Raw genomic sequence first — 14,752 nt, 5'->3', positions numbered from 1 at the left:
CTCTCCAGTCATCACCAGACCCCTCCATTACTGTATAATGTCCCAGCAGTGTCACCTCTCCAGTCATCACCAGACCCATCCATTACTGTATAATGTCCCAGCAGTGTCACCTCTCCAGTCATCACCAGACCCCTCCATTACTGTATAATGTCCCAGCAGTGTCACCTCTCCAGTCATCACCAGACCCCTCCATTACTGTATAATGTCCCAGCAGTGTCACCTCTCCAGTCATCACCAGACCCTCCATTACTGTATAATGTCCCAGCAGGGTCACCTCTCCAGTCAGTAGCTCCATCATCTTGTTGATGAGTTCTCGGATCTTCTGTTCATCTATTTCCTCATGTATCAGGGAGTGAGGTGGGGGCCCCGGGATTGGGCTCAGGGTTCTTCCCCATCGTTCACACACAGGGGCCCGACAGCGCCCACTAGAGGACTTCTTCACTACTGTGTAATCCTGTGAATGGAGAGACACATTAATATCACTACATACATTCCCAGAATCCCTCACCTCTCCAGTCATATCCATCTGTTATTACATAGATAAGAATGAGGTCATGTGACATCACTCCCAGAATCCCTCACCTCTCCAGTCATATCCATCTGTTATTACATAGATAAGAATGAGGTCATGTGACATCACTCCCAGAATCCCTCACCTCTCCAGTCATATCCATCTGTTATTACATAGATAAGAATGAGGTCATGTGACATCACTCCCAGAATCCCTCACCTCTCTAGTCATATCCATCTGTTATTACATAGATAAGAATGAGGTCATGTGACATCACTCCCAGAATCCCTCACCTCTCCAGTAAGCCGGACGAGTATCTGTAGGGTGAGGTTTATGATCCTGTCGGCCATCTTGTTCCTGTCTCTCTCCATGGTTGATGGGTCATCCAGGAGAATTCTCTTATATAGAAGATATCAGCAGAGGATCCTGGATTGGAGAAACCTGAAGGGAAGAAGAGGAGATGATGATAAACCGCACCAGATTCTATGGAGAAATAAAATCCATTTCCTGGAGATAATCTGGGGAAACATCTGAGGAGACATTATAGTCACAATGATTTCGGATGAGTTCTCCTCTATGATGACGTCCTCGGAAATTACCAGAAAATATTTCAGAATCTTTGGCGGCAAAGAATCAAATACAGAAGAACAAACACCGAGAACACGAAAAGAAAGACAAGAAGGTAAACGTAAAGAAAAGAGAAGGAAAAGGGAGGATAGAGGGTGAAGGGAAACAAGGGGGGGGGAGGAGCATAAGGCGGGAATGGACGACCAATCACATGACCCAGCAATATAGCAGAGAACACGCTGGAGGACACAACAGGACGGCGACTCCACAGGATCCTGGAATCACATCCACGGGGGCCACGTCTGGTAGAATCTATCATGAGACTCATGGATGGCGACTAATCTATCACCTTGGACACCAGAGGCGGAGGAGATGGGAAGATTTATAGGATGTGGGAGATGAAGGGTTAATGTATCATTTTACTATATTTTATCTATAGATCAATGTCTGTCCCCTCCCCCAGAGAGAGGAGAAGATGTCTGGGGGCGGAGTCACCTTTATAGGGTTTCATTGTGTCACGTCACAGCCACACCCCATCATGATGTCACAGCCACACCCCATCATGATGTCACAGCCACACACACCCTCATGATGTCACAGCCACAACCCCTCATGATGTCACAGCCACACCCCCTTGTGATGTCACAGCCCCTCATGATGTCACAGCCACCCCCCCCCATTCATCTCTATGGGAGGGGGCGTGTCGGCAGAGCCTGGATCCACAGAGGAGTCGGCCCAGTTCTCCATAAACCTCCTTCTACAAGATGGCGGCGGCCGGGGAGACATGTGGACACCGCGGGGAGAGAACCAGAAGAAGAACCTGACATATTAGAGGTAAAGACATAACAGGAATAGGGCCACAAGGACAGGAGGGCGGGGCTTCTAGCTGGGGGCCAACTGGGCGGAGATATAGGAAATGAGTAAAGATGGCGGAATAACACAAACAGCAGCAGAAACAAGACAATATATTAACCCTTCTCTCACCAGGAGCAAAGATAAAATAATATTATAGTAAAAAACACAAAAATACATAAAAATAATCCCCAAAGGAGAAATCACAGGATGAGGGGATCGGCCTCTATATAGGGGAGGGGGTGCGATTAACCCTTGTAAGGTTTTACAATGCATGGGTTATACCAGTGTGCGGGGGGGGGGGAGGAATATACCATCTGTGCTGCTGGAGGGACGTAAGGGAATATGGACAGGGAGAGAACACACATACCTGTATCTATAGAGGAGCCGTGTGCTTACAGGACCTGCGATGATGTCACCGTCATGTGATCAGTCACATGGAGGAGGAGGAGTCACATGATCAGGGGCTGCTGCTCTAGGCTCATCTGCTCAGTGTATGCAGGACTCTGCTGTCACATGACCATTATCACAGGTCCTTCAATCACAATCTCTTCTACCCTGCACTGCTGAGCTCCGCCCACTACTGTCACATGATCCTCCCCACAGGTCCTTCAGCCACAGTCACTTATTTACTGCTAAACTTTGCCTCAAAATGTACTGGTCACATGATTGTGACATCATCACAGGTCCTACACCTCCAGCATGTAGCAGATACAGAGCAGGTCCTGGTGGGGCAGTCACTGCTGTTGTGTTGTGTGTGGAGATCTCTCAGAGCAGCAGCCCCTGATCATGTGACGACTCCTCCTCCATGTGACTGATCACATGACAGTGACATCATCGCAGGTCCTGTAAGCACACGGCTCCTCTACAGATACAGGTATGTGTGTGCGGTCACCATCAGATCAGGATTATTGGGGATATTATTAACCCATAAAGGACTATTGCAGTGAAAAATAACATCCTCTATCCAAAGTATAGGGGATAAGATATAGATTGCGGGGGTCCAACTGCTGGGATCCCCAACGATTTCCTGTATGGGGGACCAGCAGTTCGCAGGAAGCAGGCGATCTGACCCCCACAGGAAGCAGCTGTTGAAGCTCCCCCTCCATGTATTTCTATGGGATACATGGAGGGGGCGTTTTGGCCACCACTCCGTGCAGGGGTTCGCTCGCCCCCTTCCTGCGGACTGTCGGGGCCCCTTACAAGAGATTGCAGGGGGTCCCAGCAGTCAGACCCCCGCGATCTATAACTTGTCCCCTATCCGTTGGTTATTTTTTACTACAGAACTCCTTTAAGAACATGCAGTACATTTACGCCCTGCGCCCCATATGGGATTTAGAGCTTAGGAGCTATAAGCAGCCAGGACTCACTGCTAATGATTAACCCATTAAAGGGGTACTCTGCTGCCCCAGTGTTCCGAACGATTGGAGCGGGGGTTGTGCTGGCATAGCCACGCCCCTAGTTCCGTCACGCCCTCTCAGTGCAGGTCTATGGAATGAGGCGTGTTTGTATGGTGAAGGGCTGCAGGTCACCTCCCCGCCCATCCTGTCATCTGGTTAATTTCTTCCCTGGGTATTAGCCATTTCTTCCATACAGCAATCTAAGATGGCCGCCATTGTGGTCCCGGTGGCTGCTTCTAGCTCCTTCTTTACGGCCGCACAGCCTGCACACGAGGCACAGCGGTAACATATGGTCTCTCCTCAGGATTCTCCCTCAGTCTTCTCTGCTCAGGCCCCTCCGTTCCTTCCCCTTTGTTACCACAAACAACGTGTTCCAGATGAAAAGGATCTATAACGTGGGCACCTGGAGGGACAACATCCACATCAGGATTCAAACTCCCGACATAGTGTCGTCCCAACCCTGGAGACCAGATTGGCTTTCTGCCCGGATTCTGGACAATTACGTAACATTCCGGGACAATAATTCCCAGTGTGACGCGGATCCATTCACCTATGATTCCACCAACGCTTTATGTGAGCTAAATTACGAAATGCACAGAAATGTGTCATGTGACCGTGTCACAAATGTTTTTACACCCCCTGAGGGAAGGTGGGGGGGGGAGGCACAATGGTTTGTTCGCAGTGGGATACATACAATGAAGGAATATCAGGTCTGGATGTCCTCAGTCCACTATGAGAGAAGGTGAGATGAGGTAAAGCCGCTCACAATAAGCTTATACGTATGTATATAATAGAAGGTGATAATGTGAGGAAATACTTGGGATTAGTAGGAGGCAGAAGGTCTCGATCCTGTGTGGAAATATCCCAGATGGATGATCCCTTTATCAATGATTCCAGTGCGGTGTCACCAAATCCCTTATATGTGTAACTGTTCATTGTCTGGAGTCCTGATATTTGGCGCCCTCCAGTGGTCAGGGCAAACACCTAGTTGGCATCAGAAAAACTGACTATAGTTAAAATAGGATGGTAAGAGAAGGTGTGTGACATAGGACAGTGACCTCCTGACCTCCGACCATGACAGGTCACATCTACTGGATGATGAAGAGTCCTCAGACACTTTTTCCACCATTTCCCTCGCGGTTTCTGGTATTACCTGGATAACATGGATGGTGGATTCCTGTCTCCATATTCTACCCATCCCCCATGACTCCGCACCAGACTATGATGGATCCCCCGACTAGGTTTACAGCCTCCATGATTGTGACTATAATGTCTCCTCAGATGTTTCCTCAGATTATCTCCAGGAAATGGATTTTATTTCTCCATAGAATCTGGTGCGGTTTATCATCGTCTCCTCTTCTTCCCTTCAGGTTTCTCCAATCCAGGATCCTCTGCTGAGATCTTCTATATAAGAGAATTCTCCTGGATTACCCATCAACCATGGAGAGAGACAGGAACAAGATGGCTGACAGGATCATAAACCTCACCCTAAAGATACTCTTCCGGCTTACTGGAGAGGTGAGGGATTCTGGGAGTGATGTCACATGACCTCATTCTTATCTATGAAATAACAGATGGATATGACTGGAGAGGTGAGGGATTCTGGGAGTGATGTCACATGACCTCATTCTTATCTATGTAATAACAGATGGATATGACTGGAGAGGTGAGGGATTCTGGGAGTGATGTCACATGACCTCATTCTTATCTATGTAATAGATGGATATGACTGGAGAGGTGAGGGATTCTGGGAGTGATGTCACATGACCTCATTCTTATCTATGTAATAACAGATGGATATGACTGGAGAGGTGAGGGATTCTGGGAATGTATGTAGTGATATTAATGTGTCTCTCCATACACAGGATTACACAGTAGTGAAGAAGTCCTCTAGTGGTCGCTGTCTGGCCCCTGTGTGTGAAGGATGGGGAAGAACCCTGAGCCCAATCCTGGGGCCCCCACCTCACTCCCTGATACATGAGGAAATGGATGAACAGAAGATCCGAGAACTCATCAACAAGATGATGGAGCTGCTGACTGGAGAGGTGACACTGCTGGGACATTATACAGTAATGGAGGGGTCTGGTGATGACTGGAGAGGTGACACTGCTGGGACATTATACAGTAATGGAGGGGTCTGGTGATGACTGGAGAGGTGACACTGCTGGGACATTATACATTAATGGAGGGGTCTGGTGATGACTGGAGAGGTAACACTGCTGGGACATTATACAGTAATGGAGGGGTCTGGTGATGACTGGAGAGGTGACACTGCTGGGACATTTTACAGTAATGGAGGGGTCTGGTGATGACTGGAGAGGTGACACTGCTGGGACATTATACAGTAATGGAGGGGTCTGGTGATGACTGGAGAGGTGACACTGCTGGGAATGCTGGGACATTATACAGTAATGGAGGGGTCTGGTGATGACTGGAGAGGTGACACTGCTGGGACATTATACAGTAATGGAGGGGTCTGGTGATGACTGGAGAGGTGACCCTGCTGGGACATTATACAGTAATGGAGGGGTCTGGTGATGACTAGAGAGGTGACACTTCTAGGAATGCTGGGACATTATACAGTAATGGAGGGATCTGGTGATGACTGGAGAGGTGACACTGCTGGGACATTATACAGTAATGGAGGGGTCTGGTGATGACTGGAGAGGTGACACTGCTGGGACATTATACAGTAATGGAGGGGTCTGGTGATGACTGGAGAGGTGACCCTGCTGGGACATTATACAGTAATGGAGGGGTCTGGTGATGACTGGAGAGGTGACACTGCTGGGACATTATACAGTAATGGAGGGGTCTGGTGATGACTGGAGAGGTGACACTGCTGGGACATTATACAGTAATGGAGGGGTCTGGTGATGACTGGAGAGGTGACACTGCTGGGACATTATACAGTAATGGAGGGGTCTGGTGATGACTGGAGAGGTGACACTGCTGGGACATTATACAGTAATGGAGGGGTCTGGTGATGACTGGAGAGGTGACACTGCTGGGACATTATACAGTAATGGAGGGGTCTGGTGATGACTGGAGAGGTGACACTGCTGGGACATTATACAATAATGGAGGGGTCTGGTGATGACTGGAGAGGTGACCCTGCTGGGACATTATACAGTAATGGAGGGGTCTGATGATGACTGGAGAGGTGACACTGCTGGGACATTATACAGTAATGGAGGGGTCTGGTGATGACTGGAGAGGTGACACTGCTGGGACATTATACAGTAATGGAGGGGTCTGGTGATGACTGGAGAGGTGACACTGCTGGGACATTATACAGTAATGGAGGGGTCTGGTGATGACTGGAGAGGTGACACTGCTGGGACATTATACAGTAATGGAGGGGTCTGGTAATGACTGGAGAGGTGACACTGCTGGGACATTATACAGTAATGGAGGGGTCTGGTAATGACTGGAGAGGTGACACTGCTGGGACATTATACAGTAATGGAGGGGTCTGGTGATGATTAGAGAGGTGACACTGCTGGGACATTATACAGTAATGGAGGGGTCTGGTGATGACTGGAGAGGTGACACTGCTGGGACATTATACAGTAATGGAGGGGTCTGGTGATGACTGGAGAGGTGACACTGCTGGGACATTATACAGTAATGGAGGGGTCTGGTGATGATTGGAGAGGTGAAACTGCTGGGAATGCTGGGACATTATACAGTAATGGAGGGGTCTGGTGATGACTGGAGAGGTGACACTGCTGGGACATTATACAGTAATGGAGGGGTCTGGTGATGACTGGAGAGGTGACACTGCTGGGAATGCTGGGACATTATACAGTAATGGAGGGGTCTGGTGATGACTGGAGAGGTGACACTGCTGGGACATTATACAGTAATGGAGGGGTCTGGTGATGACTGGAGAGGTGACACTGCTGGGACATTATACAGTAATGGAGGGGTCTGGTGATGACTGGAGAGGTGACACTGCTGGGACATTATACAGTAATGGAGGGGTCTGGTGATGACTGGAGAGGTGACACTGCTGGGACATTATACAGTAATGGAGGGGTCTGGTGATGACTGGAGAGGTGACACTGCTGGGACATTATACAGTAATGGAGGAGTCTGGTGATGACTGGAGAGGTGACACTGCTGGGACATTATACAGTAATGGAGGGGTCTGGTGATGACTGGAGAGGTGACACTGCTGGGACATTATACAGTAATGGAGGGGTCTGGTGATGACTGGAGAGGTGACACTGCTGGGACATTATACAGTAATGGAGGGGTCTGGTGATGACTGGAGAGGTGACACTGCTGGGACATTATACAGTAATGGAGGGGTCTGGTGATGACTGTAGAGGTGACACTGCTGGGACATTATACAGTAATGGAGGGGTCTGGTGATGACTGGAGAGGTGACACTGCTGGGAATGCTGGGACATTATACAGTAACACCACTGGAGGGGTCGGGGTGATGTCTGTATCATTATGTGTCAGGTTCCTATAAGGTGTCAGGACGTGGCAGTCTATTTCTCCATGGAGGAGTGGGAGTATGTAAAAGGACACAAGGATCAGTACAAGGATCAAGTCATGATGGAGGATCAGCAGCCCCTCACATCACCAGGTAATAGACATGATCAGGTAATAGACATGATCAGTATAAGGAGGACATTCCTACAGAGAAATATCTGATCTATATAAATACTACAGACATAAAGGAAGAAAAAGAAGAGACAGATGTGAGCGGTAATGAGCAGTATAAGGAGGACATTCCTACAGAGAAAGAACTGCTCTATATTAATGCTACAGACATAAAGGAAGAAGAAGAGACAGATGTGAGCGGTGATGAGCAGTATAAGGAGGACATTTCTACAGAGAAATATCTGATCTATAATAATGCTACAGACATAAAGGAAGAAAAAGAAGAGACAGATGTGAGCGGTGATGAGCAGTATAAGGAGAACATTCATACAGGGAAAGATCTGATCTATATTAATGCTACAGACATAAAGGAAGAAGAAAAGACAGATAGGAGCAGTGATGAGCAGTATGAGAAGGACATTCCTACAGGTAACCGCCCAGGTGAGTAGTAACAGTCACAGATTCTGCTCAGTCACTGACTGTAATAATTTTATATGGAATTTTTTTAACCCCTTAAGGATGCAGCCCATTTGGACCTTAAGGACGCAGACAATTTTATTTTTACGTTTACGTTTTTTCCTCCTCGCCTTCAAAAAATCATAACTCTTTTATATTTTCATCCACAGACTAGTATGAGTGCTTGTTTTTTTTTTTTTCTTCAAATTGAGAAAAAGTTTATTAACCCCTTAAGGACCAATGACGTACCGGTACGTCATTGGTCCTGCTCTTCTGATATAACGCGGGGTTACACAGTAACCCCGCGTCATATCATGGCGGGCCCGGCGTCATAGTGAAGCCGGGACCCGCCTCTAATAGCGCGCAGCGCCGATCGCGGCGCCGCGCGCTATTAACCCTTTAGCCGCGCGCTCAAAGCTGAGCCGCGCGGCTAAAAGTGAAAGTGAAAGTTCCCGGCTAGCTCAGTCGGGCTGTTCGGGATAGCCGCGGCTAATCGCGGCATCCCGAACAGCTGACAGGACAGCGGGAGGGCCCCTTCCTGCCTCCTCGCTGTCCGATCGCCGAATGACTGCTCAGTGCCTGAGATCCAGGCATGAGCAGTCATGCGGCAGAATCGTTGATCACTGGTTTCTTATGAGAAACCAGTGATCAACATAGAAGATCAGTGTGTGCAGTGTTATAGGTCCCTATGGGATAACAATGATCAGTATAAGAGATCAGTGTGTGCAGTGTTATAGGTCCCTATGGGATAACAATGATCAGTATAAGAGATCAGTGTGTGCAGTGTTATAGGTCCCTATGGGATAACAATGATCAGTATAAGAGATCAGTGTGTGCAGTGTTATAGGTCCCTATGGGACCTATAACACTGCAAAAAAAAAGTGAAAAAAAAAAGTGAATAAAGATCATTTAACTCCTCCCCTATTAAAAGTTTGAATCACCCCCCTTTTCCAATAAAAAAAAAACACTGTAAATAAAAATAAAAATAAACATATGTGGTATCACCGCGTGCGGAAATGTCCGAATTATAAAAATATATCATTAATTAAACCGCTCGGTCAATGGCGTGCGCGCAAAAAAATTCCAAAGTCCAAAATAGTGCATTTTTGGTCACTTTTTATATCATTTAAAAATGAATAAAAAGTGATCAATAAGTCCTATCAATGCAAAAATGGTACCGTTAAAAACTTCAGATCACGGCGCAAAAAATGAGCCCTCATACCGCCCCATACACGGAAAAATAAAAAAAGTTATAGGGGTCAGAAGATGACAATTTTAAACGTATTAATTTTCCTGCATGTAGTTATGATTTTTTCCAAAAGTCCGACAAAATCAAACCTATATAAGTAGGGGATCATTTTAATCGTATGGACCTACAGAATACATATCAGGTGTCATTTTTACCGAAAAATGTACTACGTAGAAACGGAAGCCCCCAAAAGTTACAAAACAGCGTTTTTTTTTCAATTTTGTCGCACAATGATTTTTTTTCCCTCTTCACCATAGATTTTTGGGCAAAATGACTGACGTCATTACAAAGTAGAATTGGTGGCGCAAAAAATAAGCCATCATATGGATTTTTAGGTGTAAATTTGAAAGAGTTATGATTTTTTAAAGGCAAGGAGCAAAAAACGAAAATGCAAAACCGGAAAAACCTCCGGTCCTTAAGGGGTTAAACAAATCAGTAATGACAAAAACTCAATAAATCAAGCAATGTACGGTAATGACGGCCTGGTGGGCCGAAATAGAACAGATCAAAACATACAGGTAGCGTTAAAAAGGAAAACATTGGAACAAGTGTGCGAAAACACCAAGAGAAAGTAAAGTCAAAGAAATGGAGAAAACCGTCCAAACACCTGGACAGGGGCATAAAAACAGTAAGATGAGGGGGCAGGCAAGTAGAAAGCCAGGCTGCCCAGGCAAGTGGGCTGACAGGGGCAGAAAAAAGAGCCATACAATACAAGACAAAGACGGTAATGAGGGCTTGTTTTTTGCGCGACCAGTTGTCCTTTGTAATGTAATCACTCACTTTACCATAAAATGTATGGCGCAACCAAAAAAATACTGTTTGTGTGGGGAAATTAAAAGAAAACCGCAATTTTGCTAATTTTGGAAGGTTTCATTTTCACGACATACAATTTACGGTAAAAATGACGTGTTCTTTATTCTTTGGGTCAATACGATTAAAATGATACCCGTGATTATATACTTTTCTATTACTTCTTTAAATTTTTTATTTATTTATTTATTTTTTACCAATGAAAAAAATAGAGCTACAACAATCTCCAAAAGAATACCAAACTTTATTATACATTCTAGAAAAAATCTTTAAAACATGAGGTATAACTCACAATGGCGCACCAATAAAAACTTTCAGTGGGGTACAGACCATATTACATGCAAATGCTGATATTATAATATTGCACATGAACCTTGCGGAGCTCTCATATATAATCTGCGGACTAATTGGTGTCCCTAGGGGAGGTTATCCTCCTGTCTATAGTGTCCTGTCTGCAGAAAAAACTTCTCTGTGTGCATATACAATGTACACATTGCCGGATGTAAAACTATCATGAAGTCATGTGCACCATAATAAGTAAACGTCTGCACTCCACTGGACCCCTACAGTCACTGTTCGCTCCTTCTTCAGGGGGCTCCGATCCGATCATCCATTTTAGTGACCGCGATGCTGCAGATGCCGTGATCTGTATTGATCACGGCATCTGAGGGGTTAATGGCGTATATCCGCGCGATTGCGGATGTCCGCCATTACCGGCGGGTCCCTGGCTGCGATCAGCAGCCGGGACCTGCCACGCATGATCAGGGCATCGCTCCTATGCCCGCGGTTATGCATAGGACGTAAATGTACATCCTGGTGCGTTAAGTACCACCTCACCAGGACGTACATTTACGTCCTGCGTCGTTAAGGGGTTAAAGGGGTACTCCAATGGAAATTAATTGTTTTAATCAACTGGTGCTCGAAATGTATTCAGTATTGTACATTACTTCTATTTAAAAATCTTAATCCTTCCAATAGTTAGCTGCTGTATGCTCCAGAGGGAGTTGTGTAGTTCTTTCCAGTCTGTCCACACTGCTCTCCGCTGACACCTCTGTCCAGGTCAGAAACTGGATTGGTGAGTTGAGGCCCCTGGGATTGGTGAGTTGAGGCCCTGGGATTGGTGAGTTGAGGCCCCTGGGATTGGTGAGTTGAGGCCCCTGGGATTGGTGAGTTGAGGCCCTGAGATTGGTGAGTTGAGGCCCCTGAGATTGGTGAGTTGAGGCCCCTGGGATTGGTGAGTTGAGGCCCCTGGGATTGGTGAGTTGAGGCCCCTGGGATTGGTGAGTTGAGGCCCCTGGGATTGGTGAGTTGAGGCCCCTGGGATTGGTGAGTTGGGGCCCCTGGGATTGGTGAGTTGGGGCCCCTGGGATTGGTGAGTTGAGGCCCCTGGGATTGGTGAGTTGAGGCCCCTGGGATTGGTGAGTTGAGGCCCCTGGGATTGGTGAGTTGAGGCCCCTGGGATTGGTGAGTTGAGGCCCCTGGGATTGGTGAGTTGAGGCCCCTGGGATTGGTGAGTTGGGGCCCCTGGGATTGGTGAGTTGGGGCCCCTGGGATTGGTGAGTTGAGGCCCCTGGGATTGGTGAGTTGGGGCCCCTGGGATTGGTGAGTTGAGGCCCCTGGGATTGGTGAGTTGAGGCCCCTGGGATTGGTGAGTTGAGGCCCTGTATCAATCGCAGGGGCCTCAATCACATTACAGTCTTATCCAAAGTAACTTATAGAGAATCTGACCCCTTGTTCTCCACACTAAAGCCAATATACAGGGTTATAGTGGGGTAAACAGCTTTACAAAGAGGGGTCACTTACTCACATCCGTGTAGTATATGCAGAGTTCCGGCGCTGTAATCTTTAGCTGCATTGCTACGTTGTGAGAGATTGTTCTGTATTACAAACTGGAGAAATGTGAATTCCACGAAGGTCACAAACGTTTTCCACCCTGAAAGCTGCCGTCACCACAGCTCCCATCCTGGGTCACCACAACCCAGCTTTCCCGTTCATACGATGCGTCTGAGACAGAATAGGTGTCTCACCTTCCTACCCCAGAGAGACCATTTTATCCTTATAGCTTTCTTACCAGGAATCTTTCCTCAGTGGCCATCATTTGTCCCTCAAGGAGTGGCCACACTTGTCTGTGGGTACTACCGGACCTATTCTAATTCTTATGGATCACAAACACTTCATTTACCTCCCTGCGGCCAAATGTTTATCTCTAGGACAGGCTAGGTGAGCTCTCTTCTTCTTCTCCCCATTTTATTATGTGTCTCCTTTCTTCTTGGCACTAAGAACACAAAGTAAGAGGTAGGTGGAGTGTCCTTAAAAATGATTTCAGGGACTTAGGCCGCAAGCTTAAGGCAAGGACCTCCAAGGTAGTATTTTCTGAAATACTACCAGTACCACGAGCCACACCAGAGAGGCAGCGGGAGATCAGGGAGGTAAACAAGTGGCTCAGAAGCTGGTGTAGGAAGGAAGGGTTTGGGTTCATGGAGAACTGGGCTGACTTCGCTGTCGGTTACCGGCTCTACCGTAGGGACGGGCTGCACCTCAATGGGGAGGGTGCAGCTTTGCTTGGGGAGAAGATGGCTAGAAGGGTGGAGGAGTGTTTAAACTAGGGACTTGGGGGGAGGGAACCTACAGCAAAGAGGGGGAAGATAGTGTAGATAGAGGGGGGGAATTATAAATGTACCTGGGGGTGGACCGGAGGGAGGGGTTAGAATAGTTAATAGGAATAGGCTTCATAGGAAAATAAAACTTACACCCTTGAATCCCATTAACCCCAATAACATAAAGGATGGAAATGTAAAGTGTATGTTCACAAATGCCAGAAGCCTAGCAAATAAAATGGGGGAGCTTGAGGCCTTGATACTGGAGGAACATATTGATATAGTTGGGGTCACTGAGACATGGCTGGTGATATAGTTGGGGTCACTGAGACATGGCTGGACTCCTCACATGACTGGGCTGTCAATCTGCAGGGGTTTACATTGTTTCGCAAGGATAGAATGAACAGAAAAGGTGGTGGAGTCTGTCTGTATGTAAGAAGTGGTATGAAAGTCAGTGTGAACGATGCCATAGTGTGTGATGATTCTGAGGAGGTGGAATCACTGTGGGTAGAATTACAAAAGGAGGGAAATACTGAAAAAATAATATTTGGGGTAATCTACAGACCCCCTAATATCACTGAAGAGATAGATGTTCGGCTTCATAAACAAATAGAGAGGGCCACCCGGGCAGGTACAGTGGTAATAATGGGAGATTTTAACTATCCAGATATAGATTGGGGTCCGGGGTTGGCTAAAACTACAAAGGGGCGACAATTCCTAAATTTATTGCAGGATAATTTTATGGGCCAGTTTGTGGAGGACCCAACAAGAAGTGATGCCTTGTTGGATCTGATCATTTCCAACAACGCAGAGCTGATTGGTAATGTAACTGTGCGGGAAAACCTTGGTAATAGCGACCACAATATAGTTACTTTTGACTTAAAATGTAGAAAACAAAGACAGGCGGGGAAGGCAAAAACATATAACTTTAAAAAGGCAAATTTCCCTGGGCTGAGGGCTGCACTACAGGACATAGACTGGGGGGAAGTGTTGTCAAATACTGATACAGAAGGTAAATGGGACATCTTTAAATCAACTCTAAATAACTATACAGCTAAATATATACCAAAGGGGAACAAATATAAACGATTAAAATTAAATCCTACATGGCTGACAAATGATGTTAAAAGAGCAATAAACAACAAAAAAATTGCCTTCAAAAAATACAAATCTGATGGGTCAGCGATAACATTTAAACAGTACAAGGAGCTTAATAAAATCTGTAAAAATGTAATAAAAACAGCAAAAATTCAAAATGAGAGACAGGTGGCCAAAGAAAGCAAAACTAATCCTAAATATTTTTTTAGATATATAAATGCAAAAAAAAAAAGGACAGAGCATGTAGGACCCCTTAATAATGATAATGGGGAGGTTGTCACAGGCGATCAAGAGAAGGCGGAGCTACTGAATGGGTTCTTTAGTTCTGTATATACTAGGGAAAAAGGAGCTGACATTGGCCAGGTCAGTGCTGGTAACACATCATGTACAGGTCAGTGCTGGTAACACATCATGTAATGTACTGAACTGGCTTAATGTAGAGATGGTACAAGGTAAGTTAAGTGATATAAATGTAAGCAAATCCCCAGGGCCGGATGGACTACACCCAAGAGTTCTTAGAGAGGTAAGTTCAGTAATATCTGTACCCCTGTTCATGATATTTAGAGATTCTATGGTGTCTGGTATTGTGCCAAGG

General features: G+C 46.4%; 4 protein-coding genes across 4 annotated transcripts in view; 3 read left to right on the top strand and 1 right to left on the bottom strand.

Annotated features, from left to right (window-relative positions):
• LOC130298236 (oocyte zinc finger protein XlCOF22-like) overlaps window positions 1-14,752 on the bottom strand; it is a 246,966-nt gene that overhangs the window by 96,236 nt on the left and 135,978 nt on the right. The window lies entirely within an intron of this gene.
• Window positions 1-14,752, top strand: part of LOC130298235 (oocyte zinc finger protein XlCOF6-like) — a 72,310-nt gene that overhangs the window by 50,331 nt on the left and 7,227 nt on the right. The gene's annotated exons all lie outside the window — the stretch shown is intronic.
• Window positions 4,704-8,155, top strand: LOC130298242 (gastrula zinc finger protein XlCGF66.1-like). The gene is made up of 3 exons (XM_056551168.1): window positions 4,704-4,848; window positions 5,196-5,375; window positions 7,804-8,155. Exons 1-3 carry the CDS (start codon window positions 4,771-4,773, stop codon window positions 7,996-7,998), a joined length of 453 nt encoding a protein of 150 aa, XP_056407143.1. The 5' UTR covers window positions 4,704-4,770; the 3' UTR covers window positions 7,999-8,155.
• The window catches only part of LOC130298231 (oocyte zinc finger protein XlCOF22-like), a 171,469-nt gene continuing 164,516 nt past the window's right edge, over window positions 7,800-14,752 (top strand). Inside the window, exon 1 of the mRNA XM_056551151.1 lies at window positions 7,800-7,930. The gene's annotated coding sequence lies outside the window, so the exon portion shown is untranslated. The remainder of the gene's footprint in view (window positions 7,931-14,752) is intronic.

Source organism: Hyla sarda (genome assembly GCF_029499605.1).
Source record: "Hyla sarda isolate aHylSar1 chromosome 1 unlocalized genomic scaffold, aHylSar1.hap1 SUPER_1_unloc_6, whole genome shotgun sequence".
In the NCBI taxonomy this organism is placed as follows: domain Eukaryota; kingdom Metazoa; phylum Chordata; class Amphibia; order Anura; family Hylidae; genus Hyla; species Hyla sarda.
This window is presented reverse-complemented; position numbering and strand designations above follow the sequence as displayed.

Coding starts and splice junctions, on each gene's coding strand:
- LOC130298242 (XM_056551168.1), top strand. CDS start 4,771: ATGGAGAGAGACAGGAACAAGATGGCTGACAGGATCATAAACCTCACC. Junction 4,849..5,195: donor TCTTCCGGCTTACTGGAGAG/GTGAGGGATTCT, acceptor CTCCATACACAG/GATTACACAGTAGTGAAGAA. Junction 5,376..7,803: donor TGGAGCTGCTGACTGGAGAG/GTGACACTGCTG, acceptor ATTATGTGTCAG/GTTCCTATAAGGTGTCAGGA.